Source organism: Typopeltis vanoorti, chromosome 14 (assembly GCF_054136105.1).
Source record: "Typopeltis vanoorti isolate ZY-2024b chromosome 14, IOZ_Tvanoo_1.0, whole genome shotgun sequence".
Classification (NCBI taxonomy): Eukaryota; Metazoa; Arthropoda; class Arachnida; order Uropygi; family Thelyphonidae; genus Typopeltis; species Typopeltis vanoorti.
Window position 1 is genome coordinate 89186740 of NC_143562.1, and position 27398 is coordinate 89214137.

At 36.3% G+C, this 27398-nt stretch overlaps 1 protein-coding gene across 2 annotated transcripts in view; it reads right to left on the reverse strand.

Annotated features, from left to right (window-relative positions):
* LOC150099747 (focadhesin) overlaps window positions 1–27398 on the reverse strand; it is a 381450-nt gene that overhangs the window by 130629 nt on the left and 223423 nt on the right. For both annotated transcript variants that reach the window (XR_016549345.1, XM_090403693.1), the window contains exons 17-20: window positions 23476–23785; window positions 16488–16529; window positions 10391–10616; window positions 3230–3472 (exon numbers count right to left, since the gene is read on the reverse strand). Coding sequence is in view for 1 of the 2 variants with exons in the window: in XM_090403693.1 (XP_090259819.1) it covers window positions 3230–3472; window positions 10391–10616; window positions 16488–16529; window positions 23476–23785 (821 nt within the window). In the remaining variant the exon portion in view is untranslated. The remainder of the gene's footprint in view (window positions 1–3229; window positions 3473–10390; window positions 10617–16487; window positions 16530–23475; window positions 23786–27398) is intronic.

Sequence of the window (27398 nt, forward strand, 5' to 3'; positions counted from 1 at the left end):
AAAGAGTGCTGTAAAAGGAATTAGAGATGATAAAGGTGAAATGAAAACAGGAGAAAAAGATATCCTTGAAGTATGGAGTAATTACTTTGAAAAACTGCTAAATGAAACAAGCAGTGATGACAGCACAGTGATAAAAAACACTGACCAGGCATGCAGTCACGAATACATATCCATACTTGAAGTAGAAAAAGCCATCAAAGGCTTGAAATGTGGAAAGGCAGCAGGAGTAGATGATATTCGACCAGAAATGCTGAAGTATGGTGGTATAAGAGTCTTACAGTGGCTGCACTGCATAGTTCAGAAAGCCTGGACAGAGGGACGAATTCCCGATGATTGGAGTAGAGCTCTCATAGTACCCATATATAAAAAGGGAAATAAAACTGAATGTGAGAATTACAGAGGTATTTCCCTACTGAGTGTTCCTGGCAAGATCTATGCAAGTATACTTGAGGAACGGTTGAGAAGAATTGTGGAAGAAAAGCTTGGTGAAAAACAAGCTGGATTCAGGCCAAATAGAGGCTGTCAGGATCAGATCTTCACTTTACGACAAATAGTCGAGAAAGCATGGGAATATAACAAAGATCTGTATTTAAGTTTTGTCGATTTGGAATAGGCATATGACAAGGTGCCAAGAGAGAAGCTATTCAATACGCTGCAGTTATATGGTGTCAATGGGGCATTATATCAAGCAATACTTAGTCTTTATTTGAGTTGTTAGTCAGCAGTTAGAATTGAAGGAACTGACTAAATTGAATAGCTCTTGTAATAGATATGGTATGAAGGTCAGCAATAAAAAGACAAAGACAATGAAAATAGGCAGAATCATTGAAAATGTCAACTGTGTTGTGAATGGAGAACCTGTGGAACAAGTAAAACATTTCAGCTACTTAGGCACAATTTTTACTGAAGATGGTAAACTATATAGAAATAGACAACAGAATCAGCAAAGCTGGTATCGTGGGAAGTCAATTGAATAAATTCATATGGAATAAGAAAGAAATTAGTCGGAACACTAAATTAGCTGTATACAAGACTGTGTTCAAACCAATTTTAACTTATAGATCTGAGAGCTGGGTCAGAAGTAAAACACTTGACCAAAGACTAGAGACTGCAGATATGAGAGTCCTGAGAAAGATTAGAGGCGTGAACAGATGGCATCAATGGCAATATCATATTAAAAATGAGGATATTAGGAAAGAACTTGACATTGTCAGCATCCAGGAATGCGTTAGCAGAGCTAATCTCAGATGGTATGGTCACTTAAATAGAATGGGAGAGGAAAGATTAGCAAAACAAGTGTTCTCTGCCAGGTTGGCAGGAAAACGACCCAGAGGAAGACCAAGATATAGGTGGATTGATACGGTACAAAGTGCCTTAGACGATAGAAATATAAGATCTGATAATGTTGGAGTCTTGACAACTAACAGACTGATTTGGAGGAAAATTGTAGATAGGAAGTTAGTAATGATGTAATTTTTTCATGTAGTACTGTCATATCCTGTACACCCCTTGAGGGCACATGGCAGGAATTTGATGATGATGATGATGATGATAAAAAATTTCTGATAATTTTTCAGTTAAGCCTATCAGCTAAGGGGAATTAAATACAGGAAAATCTTGCTTAATGCAAATTCGATATGCGTGTTAGCGCGATTGAGTGAAATGATACTATTTCCCACTTTAAGCAAGTGATTAATCAGTTAATGCAATTTTTTTTTTTACGCTATGTGAAATTACCAATCTGCAGCAAGCAGAAAAGCTGGAAGTCATTAAGAGACATGAAAGTGGCGTTAGTAACACAATGATTGTGCGAGACCTGGGATACAGCGAGTCTACAGTTTGGACTATATTAAATAAGAGCAAAAAAATTTCTCCACTATTTGTCGTAAAGTGAAGATCTGATCCTGACAGCCTCTATTTGACCTGATTCCATCTTGTTCTTCACCAAGCTTTTCATCCACAATTCTTCTCAACCGTTTCTCAAGTATACTTGCATATATCTTACCAGGAACACTCAGTAAGGATATACCTCTGTAATTCTCACATTCAGTTTTATTTCCCTTTTTATATATGGGTACTATGAGAGCTCTACTCCAATCGTCTGGAATTCATCCCTCTGTCCAGGCATTCTGAACTATGCAGTTCAGCCACTGTAAGACTTTTATACCACCATACTTAAGCATTTCTGGTCGAATATCATCTACTCCTGCTGCCTTTCCACATTTCAAGCCTTTGATGCCTTTTTCTACTTCAAGTATGGATATGAATTCCTGACTGCATGCCTGGTCATTTTTTTTTTTTTTTTATCACTGTGCTGTCATCACTGCATGTTTCATTTAGCAAATTTCCAAAGTAATTACTCCATACTGCAAGGATATCTTTTTCTCCCGTTTTCATGTCACCTTTATCATTTCTAACTCCTTTTACAGCACTCTTTCCTCCATTCCTAAGCTTCTTCAACAACCTCCAGAATATTTTGCCATCTTCTTGATATCATGGTTTTCTTCAAGGCTTGCCATTGAATCTCCAAGGTTTGGTTCCTGTTCTCAAACTCTTTCATTTTTTCTTCAATAATCTTTTTGTATTATTGAAGAAAAAATGAAAGTTCACATCTGAGAGCTGCTCAACTTTTATTCGCTTTAAAACTTTCTTAAATGTTATTCTTTTCAATATGAAATTCAATTTTATCCTGCTCAAGACTAAATAGTGATTGCTTCCAATTTCAAATCCTCTACACTCTGGTGTCCTGCACCAGGGACAGAACATCGCTATCAACAATAACATAGTCAATGAGACTTTTCTTATTCCTTGCCTCTTCTCTCCAATGTGAATTTGTGCACATTTTTATGTTGGAACATGGTGTTAGTAATAACCAGTCCATGTCCTGAGCAGAAATCCAACAGGTATTTGCCATTATTATTAGCTTTGCTCTTTTCTCCAAATTTTCCCAAAACATTTTTGTATGTCTGACAATCACTTACTACTCTGCTATTTAGATCCCCAACAAGAACCAACTTTTCCTTTTTCATTGTGTCAGTGGCTTTCTCTAGAGCTTCAAAAAATTCCTCCATTTCTACCTTAGTGGAACCTTCTGTGGGACCATAGGCACAAATAAGTCTCGTTAAGCGAGGTTTTCCTGTATAAATATTACAAAAACATTACATATGTACATTACATATCATCACATTACACTATTATTGAATTAAAGGAAAATTTAAATAGAGCTTACCTGTGAATCACCAGAATCCACAAATCCTTCACGGCACAAGGACTGAACTAAAAACCCAAGACCAATACCAAAATAGCATTGTATAACAGGAGATGAGTCAAATGCCAGTTGGTTTAACATTGTGTCACAAATGTACATGATTAAGCTAGCATCTGAGACTAGTAATGCTGGAACTAAATGATATAAACCAATTGCTGCACAGCTTCTTACAAGAGCTCCTCCACTACTGGAAAACTTGTTATGCTACGTAGAGGGAAAAGCATTTCTTTTAAAATAAGAAACCGAAATAAAGAACTTCTAAGAAGAATAAAAGTCACTAAGATAATGAACAATTAAAACAGTTTCCAGTATTACAACAAATTTTTTATTGATTCAACTAGTCTCTCACATAAGTATGCTTTTATGCTTCAGGAAAACATTTATGCAAGCCATTTAGAAATAAAAGCATATATATGAAACTTGTGTCTGATACATTAATAAAAATTTATGTTAAAAAGAAATAATAAACATGTCTCTCATATGTATGCTTCATTGCTGATTTTAAAACACATTGTCCATTGAAGCTTAACTCAGTGAAATTAATGTTTCATAAAGGAGAATCATAATTGGTTGAAGGCCTTCATTTCTGATGCATGCTGATTTGGACACTGGAATCACCTCTGCAGCTTCCAGAAAATATCATCACTAAACTCAATATATGGCATTTTGGATAGCTGTCAGTTTACTTCAAGTGAAAATTATGAAGTATAGCTAGAAATTAACAAAAATACCATATGCCAATTTAACAGATATCTGAAAATTTTTGGTTGCAATCAGATTATGTTGATTTGCAAGAGTAGGCAAAAATAATTCAAACTGATATTAATAATACCACTGGTTGGATAAAATTTAATGAAATTTAGTATTTGGAGTGATTATAAAATTTGACTGAAGTGCTTCAACTGGATCATCTGCACTGTCAAAATTAGACAAAAAAAAATTACATCTCTAGAGTGTATAAGCATAAACATGCTCTAACTTCTGACATGTTTTTAATATTAATTAGGATTCAGGTCTCCATGGTGTCACAAGACATCATGGGAGACCTACCCTAAAAAACACAAAGCCTATCATACCACTCCTTGAACAAATTGACCATTCGTGCTCTCACTACTCTATCAGGCAATGCATTCTGCATTTCAACAACTCTTGACAAAGAAATCAATCCTTACTCTCTTGCTCACAACTTCCTTTCATAACTTCAGGGATAGCCCCCTTGTCCTCAATTCTCTCCCCCCCCTGCTCAACTAAATGAAAGACCTCCCTAGTGTCAACCCTGCTACCTCTCAACAGTTTAAAAGTCTCCATCATATCACTTCTTCTATCTACCAAACTCTGCAGTCTACATTCACTCAGCCTATCCTCATAACTAACATTGTACAGTTCTGATACCATTTGTTATCTGCTTCTGCACTCTTTCAACAGTTAATTTATCCCCTGGGAACCAAATTTGAGTACAATAGTCCAGGTGTGGTCTGATCAGAGTTTTATACAATGGAATGACAATTTTTATCTCTGCAGGTCAGCAGAGATAAAAAGTGTTATTAAATGAAGTGCAGCAACCCTCTTTTTTACCTTCACCACCTTTGCAATATATTCCCTGAATTTTAGGTTTCTGTCAATCATCACCCCCAGATCCTCTCCCATTTCCTCCAACAGAGTATGCAGTCTCCCACCAATGTATCCCAAACTTCAAGACTCTACATTTAGCTGAATTAAACTGATACCCTGAGTCATTTGCCCATCTGTCCAGTTTATTCAAATCATCTTCATGACTACCACATCTACACTATTACTAATAACCCTTCCCAGCTTCACATCATCTGCAAACAACTGAACATCCTCTCTGCAACATTGACAATGTCATTGATATATATATAGGCTAAACAATGCAGGTCCCAGTACTGAGCAGTGTGGAACCCCCCCCTTGTAACTTCTCCCTCCTTGATACTGCTCCCCCCATACACAACTCTCTGATACCTATCAGACAGCCAATCGCAAATCCAGTTCACTCACCTGACATCTAAACTTATGCGCTGCAACTGAAATATCAGCTTATGTGGTACCCTGTCAAATGCTTCGTAAAATCAAAAGGCAGAATATGCCTTTCCCTCATCAATCATTCTTGTCACTTTATTATAAAAGGCAATCATATTACTAAAACACAAGTGCTTCTTAACAAATTCGTGCTGAATCTCACAGATAACATTACCTATCTGTCCAACACTGCACATGATCCCTCACTAATTTCTCCAAAATCTTAACTATCGATGAAATACAAACTGGTCTATAGTTGATACTTCCAGACTGCTACCACCCTTATGCAATGGCAATCTTACCCTCCCTCCAGTCCTTGGGCACCTTTCCCATGGCCAAACTTTCATTGAAAAGCTAAGTTAACAGAGATTTTAGTCTTTTAGCACATTCTCTCAAAACCCGTGGCAAAATTTCCATTAAGTCGCATCGCTTTATTGATATTCAGAATACTCAGTATTTGAAAGAATCTCTTCTTGTGCTTCTAAATTTTGAACCTGCCCTATCTCTCAATATTAAAACCTACTTCTCCAGGATGAAATACACCAATAAAGTGCTTGTTGAACAATTCCATTATGTCCTTTGCATCAGTCATTATTCCCATTTTTATCAAACAATGTCATTCTTCCACAATCGTTCCTCCTCCTATTGGCCACATAGCGAAAAATTTCTTTGGGATTTTCTTTGGATGGAATTTTATACAAAAAGGATGGTTTGCATCTGAATGGATTTGATGTTCAGAGTCTTGAGAAAGTGTTGTTGAATGAAGTGAAAGTGCATAATCAAGGAAACCAGCTTTTAGGGGAGAAGCTAATGAGTACTCATACCAATGAGGTAGTTCAGTGTAAGAATGAGCAGAAAATGCCCAAGTTAGTACCACTGATAACAAACCAGAAGGGGGATAGTTAGTATAATGCTGTCTTTATGCATTATACTAACTATCCCCTTCCACTGGGCCTAAAGAGCTATTGCACTTTATGTACACTAATACCAGGAGTATTTAGGACAAGGGAGAGGAGTTTTTGGCATTGGCCAAAGACATGGATAACAGAAAATGATAGTTATTCGGACAGAATATGAAGGGTATAGTGTTTTCAGGATAGAGAGAAAAAAAATGGGGAAGGGTGTTAATGATCTGATTGCAAATAAATTGCAACCGAAGAAAGTAGTTCAACTGCAGACCAGAGAAAATAGCACATGTGGTGTGAGATAGTAGCCAGCTGAACAAAATATACAGTTGGTTGCTTCTATAGACCAGGGAGTGAAATGGATGATGGGGATAGTATGCATTGTTAAATAAGTTCAATGAGTGGTGGGTAGGTAATTATTATGGGGGATTCAACTATGAGAACATAGATTTGAAACGAGGAAAGGACACATGGGAGGAAGGAAATAGAATTTATGAAGTTACTAAGAAATAATTACCTGAGGCAGCATGTGATAGAATGTACTAGGAGTTTGAGAGTGCTAGATCTAATAACTGCATCAGAGAATTTGTCTATAATCAATATGACATTTCCACCAAATGGTGAGAGTATGGTGGGGATATGGTCTTGACCTGGGAGGTGGCTAAATGTGTGGAATTTTCAGTTAAGAGGGTATATATGAAATTACAGTGCTGGTAAGTATGACAAGCTTAGGAGATTACTTGGATCAGCGGCATGGCATGTGAAATTGTAAAGGCTGGATGTTGATATGTTTGAGAAGTGGTAAAGAAGCACCTGAGGGAAATAATGGCAGACTGAATACCTAGAGTCAGAAGAATAAATCAAGTGAGAATTAAATGAAATATTTTCCACTGAAGATGAGTTAGCTGATCTCATACAGAAAAAGCAGGTTTTTTTCCTCCCAGAAACTCAGGTTTTTCATCCCAGATACAGACAAATAGGCCTTTAGTACACACAAAATTTACAGACCAAAAATACTAGTGGTGGTGAGCAGTAGATGGCATTGGTGTAGATGATAGAGATGAAGAGTTGTACAGTATGTGTCCTCCCTCGATGAGTCTTTGGACTCCTTGGATGTGTCACGAAATAATAATAATATCGACATTAAGCTGAAGCTTAAAAAAATAAAATAAAATAAAAAAATTGTGGAGGAATTCGGCGAGCATAGTGAGCAGCACATGAGCATAACAAAGCACAGGACAGAAAGATAACCAGCGTGGTATGAAAGAAAACTAACAGTATAGTCCAAAGATACTCCCAAAGAGTTATTTTGGTATGTTGCAAGTAAAAAAAATGTTCATGGCAGAATGATTTTAATGAATGCTGAAAAGGTAGGGAAGTAACTTAGTCAGGCAAAATAGTAGAATTACTACGTGAACACTGCAATATTATATCATCCAGGTGGAGATATTGCAGTAACAAGAGAGGCAAACGCTTACATGGAAATTGAGATAAATGAACTGGAGGTGCATAGCATATTACAAACCTTAATGGTATACCAGCTCAAGTTTTACAAGAAAGTGCAGTGCCTTTAACCATGTTGTTTAATCTACATCTCAACTCTGGGTTAATCCCAAGGGGTAGAAAGAGGGGGAAAATAGTTCCATTGCATAAAGCAGACTTCAAGACTGATGACCAACCAATCGGCATTTCAGGAGTCATAGTAAAGGTACCAGAGAAGTTGTTCAAGAGCAAAATACAGAAATGGGATGCTATATGGGAGACAATGCGGTTTTTGTGAAGGGTAGGTTGTGCTTCAGTAACTTGCTGACAATTTATAATGCAGTGACAGTAAGATGAATCAAGGTAATGAGTTTACAGTGATACTACTGGAGTTTGAAATGGTTTTTGAGAGAATAATGCATGTAATTCTAATTAATAAACTGCATCACATGGGAATGGATGTAAAGTTGGTGAAGTGGATAAGAGGGTGGTTGATGGATAGATACCAGACTGTAATTTAATCATGAGTAAAATCCAGTAGAAGAACTGTGACTAGAGGCATGCCACATGATTCTGTTCTTAGGTCACTACTATTTAATTTGTACATTAATGATATAGGAAAGGATCTGAGGAACTATTCAGTTGTTTACCAATAATGCAAAACTGGGTAGAGCAATAATTAACAAAGATGTTAACATTTTTCAGGATGATTTAGATAGACTGGCAGTCTTGCCAAAGGAGAATGGATGGAAGTTTAATGTGGTAAAGAGTAATGTTAAGCATTTTGAGGTGAAAAGATTACCAACTGTGTACTACATTGATGGAACTGTACTCCAGGAAATTGATGGAACTAGGGATTTGGGGGTGTTAGTGGATAGGGAGTTAAAATGTAGAGGACATATTGCAAAAGTGGCTAAAGCAGCTCATTATACATTTTTATAAGGCACTGATAAGACTCCATCTTGATTACTGTGAACAGATCTTATCACCTGGATTTCTTGGGGATTAAAAGGAGGAGGAGGAGGTGTGATATGACCTCCCTCGATGAGCCAAGAGGTGAGTGACCAAGATGGTAGGAGGTCTATGGAAAGAACCTTATGAGGACAGGTTGAAGACTTGTGGGTTACAGAAATTGGCTGACAGGCAGAAAAGGTGTGATATGACTGAGACATGCAAATTACTGAAATGTTTTTACAAGATTAATACAGAGGAAATTTCTGAGAACAGGTCTAGTGGTAGCCATCCTCGGAAATTATGCAAGAATGAAGTTAGCAGGGGGATGCCAGGATTGGTGAGTCCTGACATTTTGCTTGGAGTGGTGAATGAGTGGAATAGGTTGCCAGAGTCTGCTGCAGGTGCCATAACTGAATGAGTTCAAAGCAAAGTATGATAGATACTGTATGAATGTTGGATAGTGCTTGCATGATGTTTACGACCTCCCTCGATGAGCCTAAGGCCTCTTTGGAGTTGCCCATAATAATAATATATACCTCAGAGATATATAAACATATGATGAATGCTAAAATATGTAGGTCTAGTTTGTTATATTTTTAACTAATTTTACTCTATTTATAGTGAAATAATAGTGTAAAAAATTATGACAAAATTACTGTATACAATATTGTACTGTAATGAATGTGTACAGTGTTTCTGTGCACTCTTAGAATAAAATAATCAGCTGTAAACACATGAAGTGAGAGCAATTCTTCAAAACTGATGCTTTATTAATTGGACAATTCATTAGAAGAGGCATTGAAGGCCAGGTCATCAACAAATTCTTGGAATTCAGGAAATACAAGATAGCATTCTGAGGATGGTTCACCAGATGCATAATTTATGGAAGATTTAGGCTCATCTTCAGGGAATGAGGTGACAGCAGGAATAAACCTCTTTAAAAATTTATGTATTAAATCTAACTTAGTCTACACAGTTGGTGTTTTATTTCCTCCAGAAATTTTTCTGTAGCAAGCAATGGTAGCTTGCATCATTTTATCAACTTTTGTATATCTCTCCGTGTTGGGTTCTATTTACTTAAATACCTTTATTAACTGAGGCATATGCCTTTGCCAGTTTTTTCACAGTAAGCATTTTTTTGGGGAAAATGAACTTCTTGTTCTGCTTAGTTTTCTCTTCTACAACTTTCTGTGCTTTAGCTCTATAGATCTCCATTGCAAGATCTTCTTCCACCAGCTGCTCTTCATCTTTACCACCAACCTCCAATTCATCAGCTAGCAGCATATCTTGTCACCAGTCTCTCTTAAGGCTTTATTTTTGTCAAATCTTGTGAATGTGTGATTGTGTATTTTTTTGCAGTTTCTACTAAATACCATTCATACATTACATTTTCACCTCACTCCATGCTGCATCTACATTCTTGGTATACAATGCAAGACATTAGTTTTCTTCCAAAACCCTCTGAGGATTTTCTTACCCTCAATAGAAGCAATATCAAAAGCAAAAGAATTTCTTAAATTTATTTGTTATTGGCCATGATAAATGCAAGTGTTACAATACATTCTGTACTTCAATTATCTGACCTTTCAGTTATCAGAACTTGCTGTTCTGATACTGAAGGGTCAGATGATAGCAAAAGCAATTAGTTAAAGAGAAAAGTATGTTAAGCAGAATAATTTGAATGTAAAGATTTTTACTAAATTTATATAAACGAATTAAAAATAATAAGAAAATAAATGCTTACTGAGAGCAGCCACCCTAGTATTTTCCCAGGTGGTTCCTGAGTGGGATTAAATACAGAGAGCAGAGTATTGATAGCTAAAGAAAGAAATTCTTGGTGAGGCAGATAATCTGGTGTCTCTTCTGCCCATTTTTGTGCTTTTTCTTCCAAATTATTAGCATGTTTATATACAGCAGTGACCAGGCCAGAAAGTGCAAGAACTGCATTTGCTTGGGAAGATGGTTTTCCTCTATTAGATTGAAGTATATAAATAAGAAATAAATGAGAAAGTGAACTAAGTCTTTGAACAAACATGAGCATCTTTTTATTACTAAAAACACTATATATTACTTTGAAGGTGTAAGCTTATGAAAAAACACAAAATATTAATCTTCATTACCAATATTTAGCCTCCAGCTGAAAACATTTCTCGAGGGCAGAACAATCACATGTGAACACAAGGGTAAACACAATGTAAACATCAATAAGAGCATGAGGTATTCAAGCTAGTAACTACATCCACACAGCACCTTTTAGATGCGACCAAGGGTGGCTGGTACTTGGTGATTGTTTTAACAGAGTATGACAGTCATGCAAATCTTTGAAACTTTTTTGAAACCAAATTTATTTAAATTCGATGTTCTGTACACTACATACTGATTTGCAACACCTTTCATTTTTGTAGCAGAGTGTTGAGAATATACATAGTTATTTTTATTTTATTCATATTGTGAGGCTGTATTATTATTTTCTTTTGACACAAATCTTCTAAATCTGCAGCTAAAATAAGAGAAGTACAAAATTTGAATAACTGGTATGCTTACACTGGCAGTAAATTCTAAATTTTGTACCTGTTTTGACAGTAAGTCCTGATATTTATTATTTTTTTTTCTTTCCCAAATGTCCCTTAAAATGTAAGGGAATGCTACTATTCAGAGTGATCTGTATGTTCTATGTTAGTTAAAAGTGAGTGAGTTGGTGGAGGAGTTCAATATCTTTTTACTTTTGTAGGATTGGATTACGTACATTGCAAAATATGTATTTTAATTCATTTTGGAATATGCTGTTATTCAAGATAATGGCACAAATTCTGCATTGCAATCCTGACATTTTAGTACAGGATTGTGGTGTAAATTAATATTCACATTGGATTATGTACATTGCAAAATATGTATTTTAATTCATTTTGGAGTATGCTGTTATTCAAGATAATGGCTCAAATTCTGCATTGCCATCCTGACATTTTAGTACAGGATTGTGGTATGAATTAATATTTAGACTGTGTGTGCACGTGTGAGTTGGAGTTTTCAATAATTGTATGTTTGAGTGAGGGAGAGTAGTCTCTTGTTGGCTAGTGACCAAAGATCAGAAACCAGTAAGCAGCAGCATTTTAAAGCTGTTTAAATGCAGAAAAAACATATTTAACATTTTCGCCATGGGTAAATAGTCACTACATCCTCAAAAAAGGCCGTAGGCAGGAAAGTGTTTTAAAGAGAGAAAGCTTAGTTTTTCCTAAGAAGTTTAGTGAACTTCAGGGAAGGAAAAAGCAAAGTACCATCTACAAAACTATTATTCAAACTGGCCTCCTTTATTCATTTTCTTAAAGATCAATCATCTACAAATTATTCAGTATAAGGAGAAAAGAGAATTTAATGCCATACTTTGGATTGGATGATGATGTGATTGTTTATGTAGGTATCTTCCTGGGTGTGTGTGTGCATGTGAGCTTTCTGTAAATGGAAAAAATAGTGATCCATCTGAAAGAGTTCACATCAGAAGTCTTATAATGTGAAGTCTTAGCTTCCTTATACAAGTTGCTCTAGTCCTGAAAATACTTCAGACACAAACTTTGTTTGCTTACACTTGGATAAAGATTAAACCAAGTATCTAATTTCTTGGTATCTTTAATTTATAGTATAACCAAATGAAAAAACTTCTAACGCCATATGACTAGGTCCAAAGAGAAAATTTGAAAATACTACAGTTATATGATGTAAACAGGACATTTTACCTAGCAATACAAAGTCTACATTTCATATGTAGACTTTGTATTGCTAGGTAAAATAGAGATGGTGAACAAGCATGTATACTTTCCCCACAGAAAGTGCTGTAACAAATTTGGCATTAAAATCTGGAGTAAAAAAGGACAAAGACTATGAAATCATTCAGTGACATGGAAAATACTAACTGCATCCTGAATGACAGGCCTGTAGACACACCATAATTTCAGTGAAAATGGCAAAATTAAATATGGAAATAGACAACAGAAAAGCAAAGCTTGTACAGTGGTGGAGGCCAGCTGAATAGCTTAATATGGAAGAAGAGAGAAATTAGCCAAAACCTAAACCACAAGGCAAGTGGTCAAACCAATGATGGAGCTGAGGCAGGTTAAAAATAAAACAGTTGATCAAAGATTATAGGTCATAAATACGAATTTGCTTGTGGTCAATAACAAATTCATATTAAAAATGAAGATATTAGAAATGTATAAGCAGAGCTAATTTAAGGTAATGTAGGGTTAGGGCAAATGGGGGTCTTAAATTCATGTACACTAATACTAGCAGTATTAGGAACAAGAAGGAAGAGTTTTTGGCCATGGTTGGCACTTCCAGACCACAGGTTATTGGTATTAGTGAAACATGGCTGACTGTAGATGATATAGCTAGTGGGATTGAATGTGATGGGTATAGTGTGTTCAGGAATGACAGAGAGAATAAAATGGGGGGAGGAGTATTGTTGATGATAGCTGATGAGCTACAGCCAAGGAGAATAGAAGTTGAATTGCAGGATAGAGAAAAGAGCACATTTGAGGCCATTTGGTGTGAGATTGTGGCTAGCAGAACTAAATATAAAATTAGGTGCTGCTATAGACCAGGTGATGGAAAAGATGGCGGTATGCACAAGCAAATAGAAGAAATGAGTGGAAGGAGGGTGATTATTATGGGAGATTTCAACTATGGTCGCATTGATTGGAAGGAGGAGAGGACACACGGGAGTTAGGAATTGGATTTTATGCAGTTATTAAGGGATAACTATCTGCGACAGCATGTAATGGAAAATACTAGGGGTCAGAGAGTGCTTGACCTAGTAATTACATCTGAGGATTTGTCTGTAACAAATATGACCACATTGCCACCAATTGGTGAGAGTGATCATAGGGTCTTGACTTGGGAGGTGGCTAAAGGTGTAGAATTTTCAATTAAGACAGGGTACATGTGGAATTATCAGGCTGGAAAGTATGACAAGCTTAGGAGTTTGATTGGTTCAGTGCCGTGGCATGTACAACTGCAAGGACTAGAAGTTGATAGTGCATGGGAGGTAGTTAAGAAGTGCTTGCATGAAGCAATGGCTGACTGTATACCTAGAGTCCGAATAATAAATCAAGTAGGGGTTAAATGGATGAATAACACCATTAAGCTTGAGCTGCAAAAAAAGAAACAACTATGGAGGGAATTTAAGGAGAAAGGTGACCAGCAGGCACATGAACGGTATAAAGCGCAGGCCAGAAGGGTGACGAGTGTGGTAAGAAAAGCAAAAAAGCATTACAAAAGAACATTGGCCATGCCGGCTAAAGAGAATCCTAAACAGTTTTTTAGATATGTAGCAAGTAAAAGGAAAAATGTACATGGCAGAATGATTTTAAAGAATGCCGATGGAAGGGAGGTAACTGAATCAGTTGAGATAGTTGAGTTACTGAGTGAGCACTTTGCAAGAATATATCATCCAGATGGTGACATTGCAGAAACGAATAAACCAGTAGATTATACGGGAATTGTGGTGAATGAAGTGGAGGTGAGTAGTCTATTGCATAACCTCAATGTCAATACAACTGTGGGATTGGATGGTATACCAGCTCGTGTTTTACGAGAAGCAGCTAAAGAATTGTCAGTACCCTTGACCATTTTGTTTAATTTGAGTCTCGGGTCTGGGTTAGTCCCGAGCAGGTGGAAAGAGGGGAAAATAGTTCCACTGCATAAAGGTGGTTCCAAGACTGCTGTTGTAAATTACCAACCGATTAGCATATCAGGAATCATTGTCAAGGTCTTAGAGAAATTAGTCAAGAAAAGAATACAGGATTGGCTAGATGAAAATGGGATATTGTATGGGGGACAACATGGTTTTGTGAAGGGTAGATCATGCCTCAGTAACTTGCTCACGTTTTATAACACAGTGACGGCTGAATTGGATAGGGGTAATGGGTTTACAGTGATACTACTGGACCTTGCCAAGGCCTTTGATAGGATACCACATGGAACCCTAATCAGCAAATTGGAGCAGTTGGGGATAGATATAGGGTTGGTGAGATGGATAGGAGGGTGGTTGAAGGAGAGATACCAAAGAGTGGTTTATTCAGGAGTGGAGTCTAAAAAACGTCTTGTGACTAGTGGAGTGCCGCAGGGTTCTGTTCTTGGACCACTGCTTTTCAATTTGTTCATCAATGATATTGGAAAGGATTTGAGAGGAAGTGTTCACTTGTTTGCTGATGATGCAAAATTGGGTAGAGCAATTGTGAATGCACAGGATGTCAAAATTTTACAGGATGATTTGGATAGTTTGGAGGACTGGGCTAGGAAAAATGGATGTCAATTTAATGTGACAAAGTGTAAGGTTATGCACTTTGGGGTGAAAAGAATAGCAGCAGTATATCGCATTGGTGGAACCGTACTCCAGGAGATTGATGAGGCCAGGGATTTGGGAGTGTTGGTGGATAGGGAGTTGAAGTTTAGAGGGCACATTGCAAAAGTGACTAAAACAACTCACCAAATCACTTGGCTTCTGAAAAATACTTTAACATGCAGAGACAAACAAGTTGTTGTTCCTCTGTATCGAGCCTTGATAAGACCCCATCTGGACTTCTGTGCCCAGTTATGGGCACCAGGGTTTCTTCGTGATGGAGAGGAAGTGGAGAGGGTCCAGAGACGAGTGACCAAGATGATAGCAGGTCTGTGGAATGAACCTTATGAGAATAGGTTGAAGATTTGTGGGTTGCAGAAATTGGACGATAGGCGAAGGAGGGGTGATGTTGAGACATTCAAATTACTGAAGGGTTTTTATAAGATTGATCCAGAAGATATTTTTGAAAATATGACTGGTAGTGGGAGGACTAGGGGCCATGCATGGAAGCTGAGCAAGAGCGTGGTTGACAAGGGTGTTAGAACTAGGTTTTTTACTTGGAGAGTGGTGAATGAGTGGAATAGGCTTCCAGAGTCTGTTGTGGGTGCTACAACCGTGAATGAGTTCAAGGCAGGGTATGATAGATACTGTGTGAATGTTGAATAGCTGTTCTTGACATGATATTAGGGCCTCCCTCAATGAGTCTGTAGACTCCTTGGAGTTTCCCGGAACAATAATAATAATAATAATAATAATAATGTACATTTACAGCAGAATAGGAAAAGTTACCAAAACAGGTTTTTGATATAAAGATGGCAAGAAAAGGCACAGAGGAAGAACAAGATTTATGTGGATCACTGCAATCTGAAGTGCCTTAGAAGACCAACCATAAGATCATCTGACAATACCACAGTCCTGACAACTAAGGCATATCTAAAGGAAAATTGTCAATAGGAAGTTAGTAATAATGTAAACTTATCATGCATTAGTCATAGTATCCTGTACACCTCTGTGAAGGTACATATAAAGAATGTGATGATGAATAATTAGAGGGGCTGGGGGGGGGGGAGATTTACCTTAGAGTGAATTTTCCCAATGCTTAGCGGTTTTTGCATTACGTTTTTAAGCAACTGTATCTCTTCTTCACTTTTTTAAGATGATTCTTTATCTTTTCACATTTACTTGTAAAAAAAGTCTCGTGTATTCAAAATATAAATGGACATTGATTATTTATATTAGTATACAATATCACTATGCTATGCCATTAACATTTATAATTAGTGTGTCCTAAATAACACACATTTTTTCTTAACAATAATCAACTCTCACTATGCACAATATTATAATCAAGTCACTGTAATACATTATTGAAATATTAGCAAAAGTCATTCAATGCACTAGTGCATTTGTAAAGAAATCTTCAGTAACAAAGATACTTTTTGGTTATAATGGTTTTTTGTTTGTATTAAATTGCTACTAAACAGAAAAAATTCAAAAAAGTACTTACTTCATTGAACCTTTAATGATGTCTTGAAGTCTATCTCTAACCCTAAAAGAATCATACAAAGTGTGGGAAAAATGGCAAGTTTGTAGAAATATATTTAACACTTTTAGAAGTGTTGCAGCTAAGAAGAATACTGTATACATTAAAAAACAAAGAATCTGAACTTAAAACTCTCACCAATTTAGTGTTCAATATCACAACTCTAATCTTGTTCACCATTTTCTCTTTGGCATTACAACTCCACTATATGAACTGACCTCTGAGGTTTCTAGTCCTTCTCATGGGCAGACTACTGTTCCCAAACTCTAACCACTTGCTGTGGTTGAGTTACAAAAGGTGGTTTATTCTTACCCCAATATTCCTACCTGACATCCAAGCCATGGTTTTCTAAGAAGTGTACCAAAGCATTCAAAAAAAATATCAGAAAAAATTACTTAAAAAAAAAAAAAAATCTTCATTTTCAGCCTACACTGAAGCTGGTAACAACTGCAAAATAACCATTAACAAATCTAAGTCTGGCTTTCTAAGAACTAATTGCAGAAACTCGCCTACACAAATTGCATTCATATCTTCTGGTCCCTTGCAAAGTCTGGGTACAATTTCTGTTCATCTGTGCTTCTACCTCTCTCATCCAGATGTCATAGCACTATAGCAACATCTAAAGCCAAAGCCAAATTCCTGGCATCAATTTTCACTTTCCCTCCTGCACAGAGACTAACTACATTAGGAACAAAGAAGAGCATCCCTCTTTTTTGGTCAGAGAGCCATATCAGATGAATTAGCTGAAATTTTCTAGAACTATCACTGATAAAGAATATTTTAATAGTGATATACCACTTTACTACTTGTATATAGAATGTGTGACTTCTGCACCAATTTAACCTCTGATAAGATCTCAATAAATGTCAAAACTATTCTGGGTAGTGATAATTCCTGTAAAGCACAGGAATATACATGCCTGAAAGGAAAGGCACTGCATATCATGGGATACTAAGGCAACTGTGCTGTGACCTGAGTAGGCAATGAACCTCATAGTTCTGGGCTGAGTGTGTAAGAAACAGATCAATCTCTTGATTATTGTAAACAAAGGTTGCCCTTTCACTAAACAGCAAACACTGAGATGTAACTTTAGAATTCAAGAATAGCACTATGACTATAACAATTTAATGATAATTAACATATTTACAAAAAAGGCATAATGTGAGAACTATCTTTCAATGCCACAAGAAATAATTCTTCATATAATTTAAGCAGCAGTTTTTCTGTGTAATGAATGCAACAGATTCATTGAACTCAAACAAGTAATTCAGCTTAAACATGTAGTCTAATCATTTACTTTAAATAATTTTAAGTCACTTACCTTGGCCACAGCATTAAATGCCTAGTGTTGTCTAAAGTCCTGCTTGATTATTTGCTTTTAAAACTATTCTTAACACACACGCACGCACAGCGTGAACTACTGTTCACAAGATGTCAGTTCTTAGGAGTGAGTGTAGATTTATGAGCAACAAAGATAGTCTATTTACATAATGCAGTAGGATACTGAATTCACCAGCTCCAGTAGGATACTGAATTCACCAGCTCCAATGGATATGAAGGTGACGGATTGGAAGATACCAAAAAGTAGAATGTGGAGGAGCAGAATCCAGGAAAAAGCTGGTGACTAATGGTGTGCTGCTAGGCCCTGGGCTTCGACAACTGATGTTTCATTTGTACATAAATATAGGTAATAATTTGAAGAGGGATATTCAGTTTTGTTTGCTGATGATATTAGGTATGGTAATAGTTAATCAAGGTGATGCAAAGAGCTTGCAAGATGATTTAAATAGGCCAACAATATGGGTAAAACATACTGGATGATCAATTTAATGTGAAAAAGTACAAAGTTATGCATTTTGGAATAAAAAGATTACAAACTGCACACCACTTTGAAGGAAATATTCCAGGAAATTGATGAAGCCAGGGATTTGGGGAGTAACAGTAGACAGGGTTGAAGTTTAGACGGTATATTGCTAAGGTAGCCAACAGGGTAGCTCACAGATTACTTGGTTATTGAAGACCACACTAACAAGCAGAGATAAGGGAATTATAATTCCTTTCTATAAAGACTTAATATAACTACATCTGGATTACTGTACTCAGGTCTGATCACCTGGGATTCTTGGGGATGAGGAAGTGGTGGAGAGCATCTAGAGGCAAGCAACCAAGATGGTGAGTTGTTTTTGGAATGCTCCCTTCAAGAACAGATTGAGAGTTTATGGGCTGGAAAATTTGGTTGCAAGACTAAAAAAGAGGGATATGATAGAAACATTGAAGTTACTTAAAGGATTTAATAGGATTAATAGAGAGGAAGTATTTCAGAACTTGGCTAGAGAGGAAAGGAGAAGAGGTAATCCGTGGAAACTGGGTAAGGCTGTGATTAGCAAGCATATGACTTCGAGAGTGGTGAATGAATGGAATGGGTTGCCAGAGCCAGAGTGAGTTGTAAGTACTCCGGTTGTTAATGGAATCAAAGAGAGGTGCAAAAGACATTGTGTGGATAGTTTGTGTCTTCCACAATGAGCCTTTGCAATAATAATAATAATCTGAAGTTTGTCTGCCAGCCACAGCCTTAGTAGACATTAAAATCATTTAACATATATAAAAAAAAAATATTTTATAAGAAGAAGAATACATAAAAGTTAAAGTTTAGAAATTAATATTACTGACTATAATGAAAAAAAAAGTTTGAACTGTCAGGTAATACTCTGCATTCAGCACAGTTTTTCCACTAAGCCTAGGCAAAGTAGATTCTGCTGAGTCATTTGCCATTTATCTGAAAGTCATAGCTTGCATTATTGAGAAATATCCTGCATTGTGTGACTGTTGTGCCTTTGCAAATTATGCTTCCTCAAAAAATGTAGAATTTAAACACATGAAAACAACTACTTCAAACTGAGTGAAACTATCAGAAACCTTTGAGAGCTGAAGCTTACTTTTGGACAGGGTTGAAGTTTAGACGGTATATTGCTAAGGTAGCCAACAGGGTAGCTCACAGATTACTTGGTTATTGAAGCAAGCAGAATCTGACTGCCTTTCCAGGTTCAACAGTGGCAACTTGTTTCTTCTTCTGACATTCATGTAGGTGTGCATTATGAATTTATTCCCAAAAGTAAAAAAAAAAAAAAAAATCAACATGTTTACTCAGATGTTCTGAAACATCGCGTGAAGACATTGCAGAAGTAACCATAAGTGGTTACTGCAGAGACTAATTTCCATATACCAAGGACAATGCTTCCAATCACACAAAATCCTTTATCCATGAGAAATTAGTGGTCAAAACCAGCAATATTCTTATTCAGCATCATCTTTACTTGATGATGAATAAGATTAGATCTAACACCATGACTTTTTGGAAAAACATTTTGTTTTTTCAAAACACAAGTAGGCATCAAAGAGAAGTTTTAATGACATCATAACGATTTATAAAAATGCAGATCATACTGCAGACTTCATAACAAGGTCTTTTGCAAATGCCTTCAGCAATGGTGTGAACTTGTTTGATCAAGTTACAATGAAAATATCCCACAGGGGACAGAAAGAAATAGCACACATGCCACAATTTTTGGTTAAAATATTGCAATCTAGCAATTTATTTGATCACATGTAGTAGCACATTTTAAATAAAAATCACCATCATATAAACCATATGGGTCAGACCATACATTGGCTACTGTGCTCAGATCTGGTCATCTAGTTATTACAGGAACTCTGGTGTCCAGAGACAAGTGACTAAGACAATATCAGGACTATAAAATGCTGATTACAGAGACAGGTGGAGGAAATGAAGTTGCATGGATAGGTGGAAAAGAGGTGATAGACATTTAAGTTAGGGAGGGGATTTTACAGGGTTAATACTGAAAAGATTATACGCAGTGGTGAGTAAGAGGGAGAAAATGAGAGACATCTCTGGAAATTATGCAAACGTGTGGTGAAGAGAGGAGTAGATCTTTAATGTGGAAAATAGTGGGTGAGTGGAACATACTTGCGAGAATGTGTTTGTAATTAGAAATGTGAATGAACTAAGGTAGTACACAATATGATAGATAAGCTGCTCACTGAATGAGACTTCACAAGATGAGGCTGCTTAACTCCATTGAGTTTGGTATAATAATATTCAGATCGGAGAATTCTTACATTTGTTTAGTCGACCAGGAAGTAGTTTATTGGGATGTTTCTTTTAATGTAAGATAATACTGCATTTCAAATCAGCTGAGAATGCAAGTGAATCAAGATATAATCCTATTATCTCGAGTACTACTATCCCATCCCTGTAGTGGTTTTAAGATCTGCAAAATACCCCTCTACAGCTTTTCTTCTTACTGGTTAGCATTTTTTTGAAGAAAAATGCTAACCAGTGAGGAAGATTTTTAGTTATGGGAAAAATAGAAGTCAGAAGGAGAAAAATCTGGGGAATAGGGTGGATGTTCCAACAATTCATAGTGCAGATACCTTAATTTTCCCATTGCCAAAACACCATTGTGGGTAGGTGCACTGTCCCGATGAAATATGATTTTTCCTTCTGCAAACCAGGTATTTTCTCACAAATTTTTTTGTCTAGTCTGGTTAAAAGATCAGAATAATATTCCTTGGTTGTTGTTTTACCCTTTTCAAGATAATTAATAAACAAAATGCCTTTAGCATTCCAAACCACCAATGCCATGACTTTGTCTTCTTTAGCACTGAACAGTTCTTTTATTTATTTATTTATTTATTCTTATGGCAAAAGAATACAGAACAGCTACAGGTCAATGTCCAGTCTGGAAAGCCAATCCAAGGCCTCATCTGTCACCTTGTGGATATCCTGCAGGCCACCACCGTGAAATTGGTGCCTTGGGCAGTCATTCACAATATGAGTAATCGTCTGAGCCACGGGAGAACAATCACAATAAGGGTGGTCTAACAGCCCCCATTTATGTAGTAGGCAGCCACATCTGCTCTGGTTAGTTCTGATCCTGTTGACTGATGACCAAATCTTCCTAGGAAGAACAAAACCAGGCTGCAGAGCACAGGGATCTTCTACCAGGAAGCTGTTTGTTGGGAGATTGTAGAGCAGCTGAAGAGAGTTCGTCCATGGACCAAAAAGGCTTTCTAGATTTTAGGCGAAGACTAGGTGGATTTATGAGAGTCTGGTGAAGGACCAGGAGTGAGTTACTCATTGCTTTATTAAATTCTTTAATCGAGGCTCGTCTTCTCCGTATGTTTGGTGGAGCAATGTTAGATAGGACAGGCAGCCAGTCATCCAATACCATATTGTACACCGATCAATGATTTCTGGTGTTGTTCATCTTCAAGGCTGGTACGGCCATGTTTAAACTAAGCAGCCCATTTCTTAATTGTCGAAAACAAAGGAGAAGAGTGCCCACAAACTTTTATGAACTTCGAATGAATTTCTTTTGGCGTTAAATCTTCTTTTACAAAGAATTTTAAAACCGCACAATACTCAATATCATCCATTTCAAGGGATACAGAAAATCCTTTGGCTTCTGACAGCTGTATAAAAAAAACTACTTGATAGAATGACTTGCAAGTTCACATCGATGCTTATGACAGACTTACCAATTTAGAAAGAAAAATCTTGCCAATAGTGTTGCCATTTATGGTTGAGGCCGAGAACTTTTCAGACCACCCACATATATTTACATTTCTTTTTCTGGTAAGTGCAGGAGAAGAAGAAAGAGATTTATTAATGGGATAATGTACTTACATTTAATAATTCTTAAGAATTAAAAAATTAAGCAATTAGCAACTGCATTACTGCTTTAATATTTTTGTATAAGTTATGCACTGTGTAACATTATCATTTGCAATCTTTCAGCTGTTTATTATTATGTGCACCTTTCTAAACACTGGATGTGGCCTTGTAGTAATGTACTGCATCTATAATGGCTGAAGTTTAGAGGGCATATTGCAAGGACTGCACATCATGGTGCCACTATGATAAGAAGTATTCTAACATGTAGGGATAAGGAAGTGGTTGTGCCACTGTATTAAGCACTGGTCAGACCCCACTTGGACTATTGTGCTCAAATTTGGTCACCTGGTTTTCAATTTGATAGGGAAACATTGGAGAGGGTCCAGAGACGAGTGACTAAGACAATATCGGGACTTTGGAATGCTGGTTATGAAGAGAGAGGTTGAAGAAATGTGGATTGCAGAGTTTGGTGGATAGGAGGAAAAGTGGTGATATGATAGAGACCATACCTTGGAAGTTATGTAACAGTGTGGTGAAGAGGGGGTGTGTGAACACACTTTTTACATGGAGAATTGTCAGTGAATGGAATGCATTACCAGAATATGTTGTTAATGCAAGGAGTGTTAAGGATTTTAAAATTTGGTATGATAAATATGCTGTCAGTTGAATGAACCTCCCACGATGAGTCTGCTGATTCCATGGAGGTTGTAATAACAATCATAGGCCTTTTTGTGGCCACTTCCAGTAAGATTATATTTGACACAGGCAAGTATGATTTTCCTGTCAGAAACTTATATTTTTAATCCTACAACTCAAAAAATTAAACCGCCGAATTCACACTGTTCAAGACAATACACATACCAGTTATGAGTTTAGGGATATGAGATGGCAACATCTGCCTGCTGTATTCTCATCCAAAATATATTTTTTTCTCCCAGAAACTCATTTTAATTCCTCTAACTCAAAAAAAGAAACCACTGAATTCACTGTTCATGACACTACACATACCAGTTAAGGTTTAGGAATGTGAAATAGCAACAACTGCCTGCTGTATTCTAACCCCAAAGTCTTAAAACTGTCAATAAATAAAAACTCAATGATCAGTTCAGTTCATGTTTATTGACTGATTTCCAAAACTTAGGGCTAGAGTTCTATCCTGCTCCCTTTGGGGAATAAATGGCATTCGAGGATTACTTATCTTTCTAAACTCTGCTTACAAAAATTAGTAATAAAGGAGACTTTACATTTTTAACTTACCATAGCCATGCAGTTCCCATTATGCTCTTTATCTTATCAGCACTACCTTCAAGTCTACCATGACTTCTTTCCCTTTCAAGATCTATTCTTTTAGCTTCTTCACATGTTGCAAATGCTCGTTCCATGAATGAAGCCCAAGAGGGTGATAAAAGAATGCACCTCTGCCACTCATTATGATCAAGGGATATATCTTGAATCAGTGCACCAAGAACTTGTTCATAAAACCTTGCTTGAGCTATTATAGATCCTTTAGATGGTTGTCCATCTTTACCTAATTCGGAAGGTGGTTCGTATGCTAACAAAACTCCAACTTGATGAAGCAAGTTAATTAAGAAAAAAAGAGCAAAAAATTTTGATATTAATATAAGATTCTGATAATGCTACTTATCTCTTAGATGAACAAAAACCAAAGTGATACTTTTAGATTTACATTACATATGATGCTATAATTAACTTTAAATTATTGCATTATGACAATATTTTTGGTAAGGTTAAAACTGAAAACAAAAATCAGTAACAAATTTATAGTTCAATAATACTTATCAATCTTGTTTCACATGCAACATCAATAACACAGCCCATTCAATTTCCTCCTGGTGTTTCAGTTCTACCTGCTGACAAATGCTCTTTCCAAATTGCTAAGAATATTGCTGAGTTGCAATCAACTCTCACTTCCAAATTCTCTTTCTTCAGACTAAGAAAGTGAGCTTGATAGTCTGATTTAAATAATTGATAACCAATATTTCCTTACTACCAGATTTTCAAATTGGTATTATCTATTAAATGGAACAATTTGGGACAATGAGACTACTTGAAAAACATAACTGACCAAAAGAACAGTTTGTTATAGTGAAAGATTCACTATAACAAATAGTGGATTTCCTTTAGGATGTAACTATGAAAGAAGTCAAAGTGGGCTTTGACTTCTTTCATAGTTACAGTGACAAATTCATTGTACTGATATTTGTTAGAGTGAGAAGTAATATGTGCATAAAGATCCTGCTAACTATTGCTATTAAAATTTTATCAGCATGCTTCATTTAGCCTTTTTTTTTTTTTTTTTAATATACACTGATCTCTCAGTTATCTGATCATGATGGAAAATTGATTTAATGGGCAGTTTAAATAAGAATAATTAGATGCATACATATTTATATAGTAATCTAGGATCAGATGATAACTGACTCAGTAATTTGAGGGATGAATAATTGAGAGATTACTGTAATGAGTAATCTCTCATTACAGTAATCTCTAATTCATTTATAAATGAAGTTGTGAATAAAGAAATAAGGGAAATGAAATATTTACACTAGTGCCCAAGTGTGCAGATGTGTCCTACTGCCTTAGGTGCTCTGGGTGTAGCTAAGAGTAAACAATTTGTTATGGCTAACTACCAATTTCTGGTACCTTCTTGTAGCCATTTACTCAAATCACAGATGTAATGCATATGCCAAATGCAAAAATAGTCTCCCTTTTGAAAATTGTTGTAAGCACTGTTGTTTTTCTAGTCTCTCTCTTACTGAGTGAAGAACGTTGAGTACAGAATCTGCTAATCTGCTTTTCACTAATGATTCATAGTTAAGGAGCTTGTGCTGTTTTTTCTTGCTGCTGATCTTCCACTGTTATTATGGCACTCCAGATTGCCCTAACAAGCAAGTTGATATCAGATCCTGAATACTGCTCGTATTTTGGCCAAGGGAAATAATTGAGAAGCTAAACTTGAACCAGCATATATTCACATGTATGTATGTTGCCAAAAATTCCACACTATAATAAATTTAGTTTAATCCTTTATCCAAGTGTGAGCAAACAAAGTTTGCGCCTGAAAAAAAATCTTCAGGACTGGGGTAAGGTAGTACAACACTGGATAGTCCTTAAGGTAGTACAACACCGGGCAACTCGTAGCAAAGGTTCCACCTTTGCTACGAGTTGCCCGGTGTTCTACTACCTTACCCAAGTCCTGAAGATATTTTCAGGCGCAAACTTTGTTTGCTCACACTTGGAGAAAGGATTGAACTAAATTTATTATAGTCTAACCAAGTTAAAAATAAACTTTCAAATACCACACTGTTCTGACCCACAGTCAATAACATCTATTGCCAATTGCATATATTATCCAGATATTTAGTGCAAAACGAACATAACACATAGGGCACCACATCCATTTAGAATTCCATCCATTTCAAAGAACTGACATAAAAATTGGGAGCTGCTAGCTGAATTGCTTTTAACAAAGATCTTCAAATTGGAAAGAACTAGGTTCAAATCACATCCAGGATACAAAGAACCTTTATCAGAACGTAACTAAAAGCAAGTTAAACAGTCTCATGTGGCAGTGCCAAGGTTTTTCTCTCCAGGAAACTTGGATTCTTCATCCTGCAAAACAGACAAACCAGCTAGAATATACATGCAACTGAGAGAAGTAAATACACTAATAGGATTAACTGCCTTCTCAGAGCACTAATACAATGACAAGCCACCAAACAATACAAATTAAGAGCTCTGACATACTATTCAATTTTGTTGTCACATTACTCTTCACATTTGGTAGAAAGTTTTTCTGCCTGGCTACAAAGTAAATTATAATAGATAAGAAATTATTCTTGTTTTAATTCTTTACTCAAGTATATGCAAATAAATTTTGTGCAAGAAGTATTATCATGACTTGGCTACTTGTGTGCAGAGGCTGATGACCCCACATCAACTATCTCTAATGGGGCCATGTACTGATGAGTACAACAGGATGTATAAAGAAATAGTGAGGCAACTGATGTGAACATGCAAAGAAAGTCTGTACATAGTTTCATATACCCAAGCAGGAAATCATTCTACAATTTCCTCTCATCCAGAGCATTTTATTAATATGCCATTTTGCTACTTGTATATGGAAAACATGACTTCTGTATTGATTAATCTCAGTATTTTCATGGGTCTAGCTCACACTGATGAGAGACCTCAATAAAGATAAAAACCAGTTGGAGTAGTGACCATTTTTCATGATGCACAACAACACATATGTCCAAAAGAAAGTGTGCATTATAGGATATCGAAACAACAGATGTGCAGTAGTCAGTCTTCACACACAAATAGCCCAGCCGTGAAAATATTCAGGATAAAGGATTAAAACAGAGAATATAATTTCTTGTCTATTACAATTTACAAATATTCCTCACTGAAAGAATTACTACCCTGGAAATAAATTTCCGCCATGCTATTTAAATCAAGACCTACTCACACAGGCAAGTACATTCACAAACATGCCTCCATTGCACCTTGTCCCCAACAATATGATATTATAAAAACACTAGTTAACAGTCATCAATTTTTGTTCAAACCAAACATCTCTCACAGCATATGTTAGTCATATTTGCTGCACCTTCTTATTCCAAGATAATTAACAAATATCAAAGTATGCTCCTTCTAGGACTTCAAAATATAAGTATAATAACTTCCACTTCCTCTGTGTTTCTGTGTGGATATTACAAATTTATATTGTATCCCTGTTAATAGTTTGGTGAAAAAGAAATTAAAGATTTCTCTTTTCACAAACTCAAAATCTCAGTAACATAAAGATTACAGTCATGCTATTACTATTTCCTATATCTAAGACATCTTAGATGAAATGTATTACACTATATCAAAATTGCTACACTTATCTGCTTTCCTAAAGATCAACTCTTTCCTCTTGCACAGTACAAGTGTATCACAAATCATTGCAAAATGTTCCATTATGAAAGGGAAGATATACCACAATTCAAGGACAAAAAAAACATCACCAACTTAACTATGTAGTCAGGACTAGCAGACCTTGTTATGGACACCCACAGAATCAAATGACGGAAAACCATCATCACAGAAAGTATAAACATAACACAACACTCTTTTTGGAATGCAGCTGCTCATAAAACTGATTTAGCCAACCT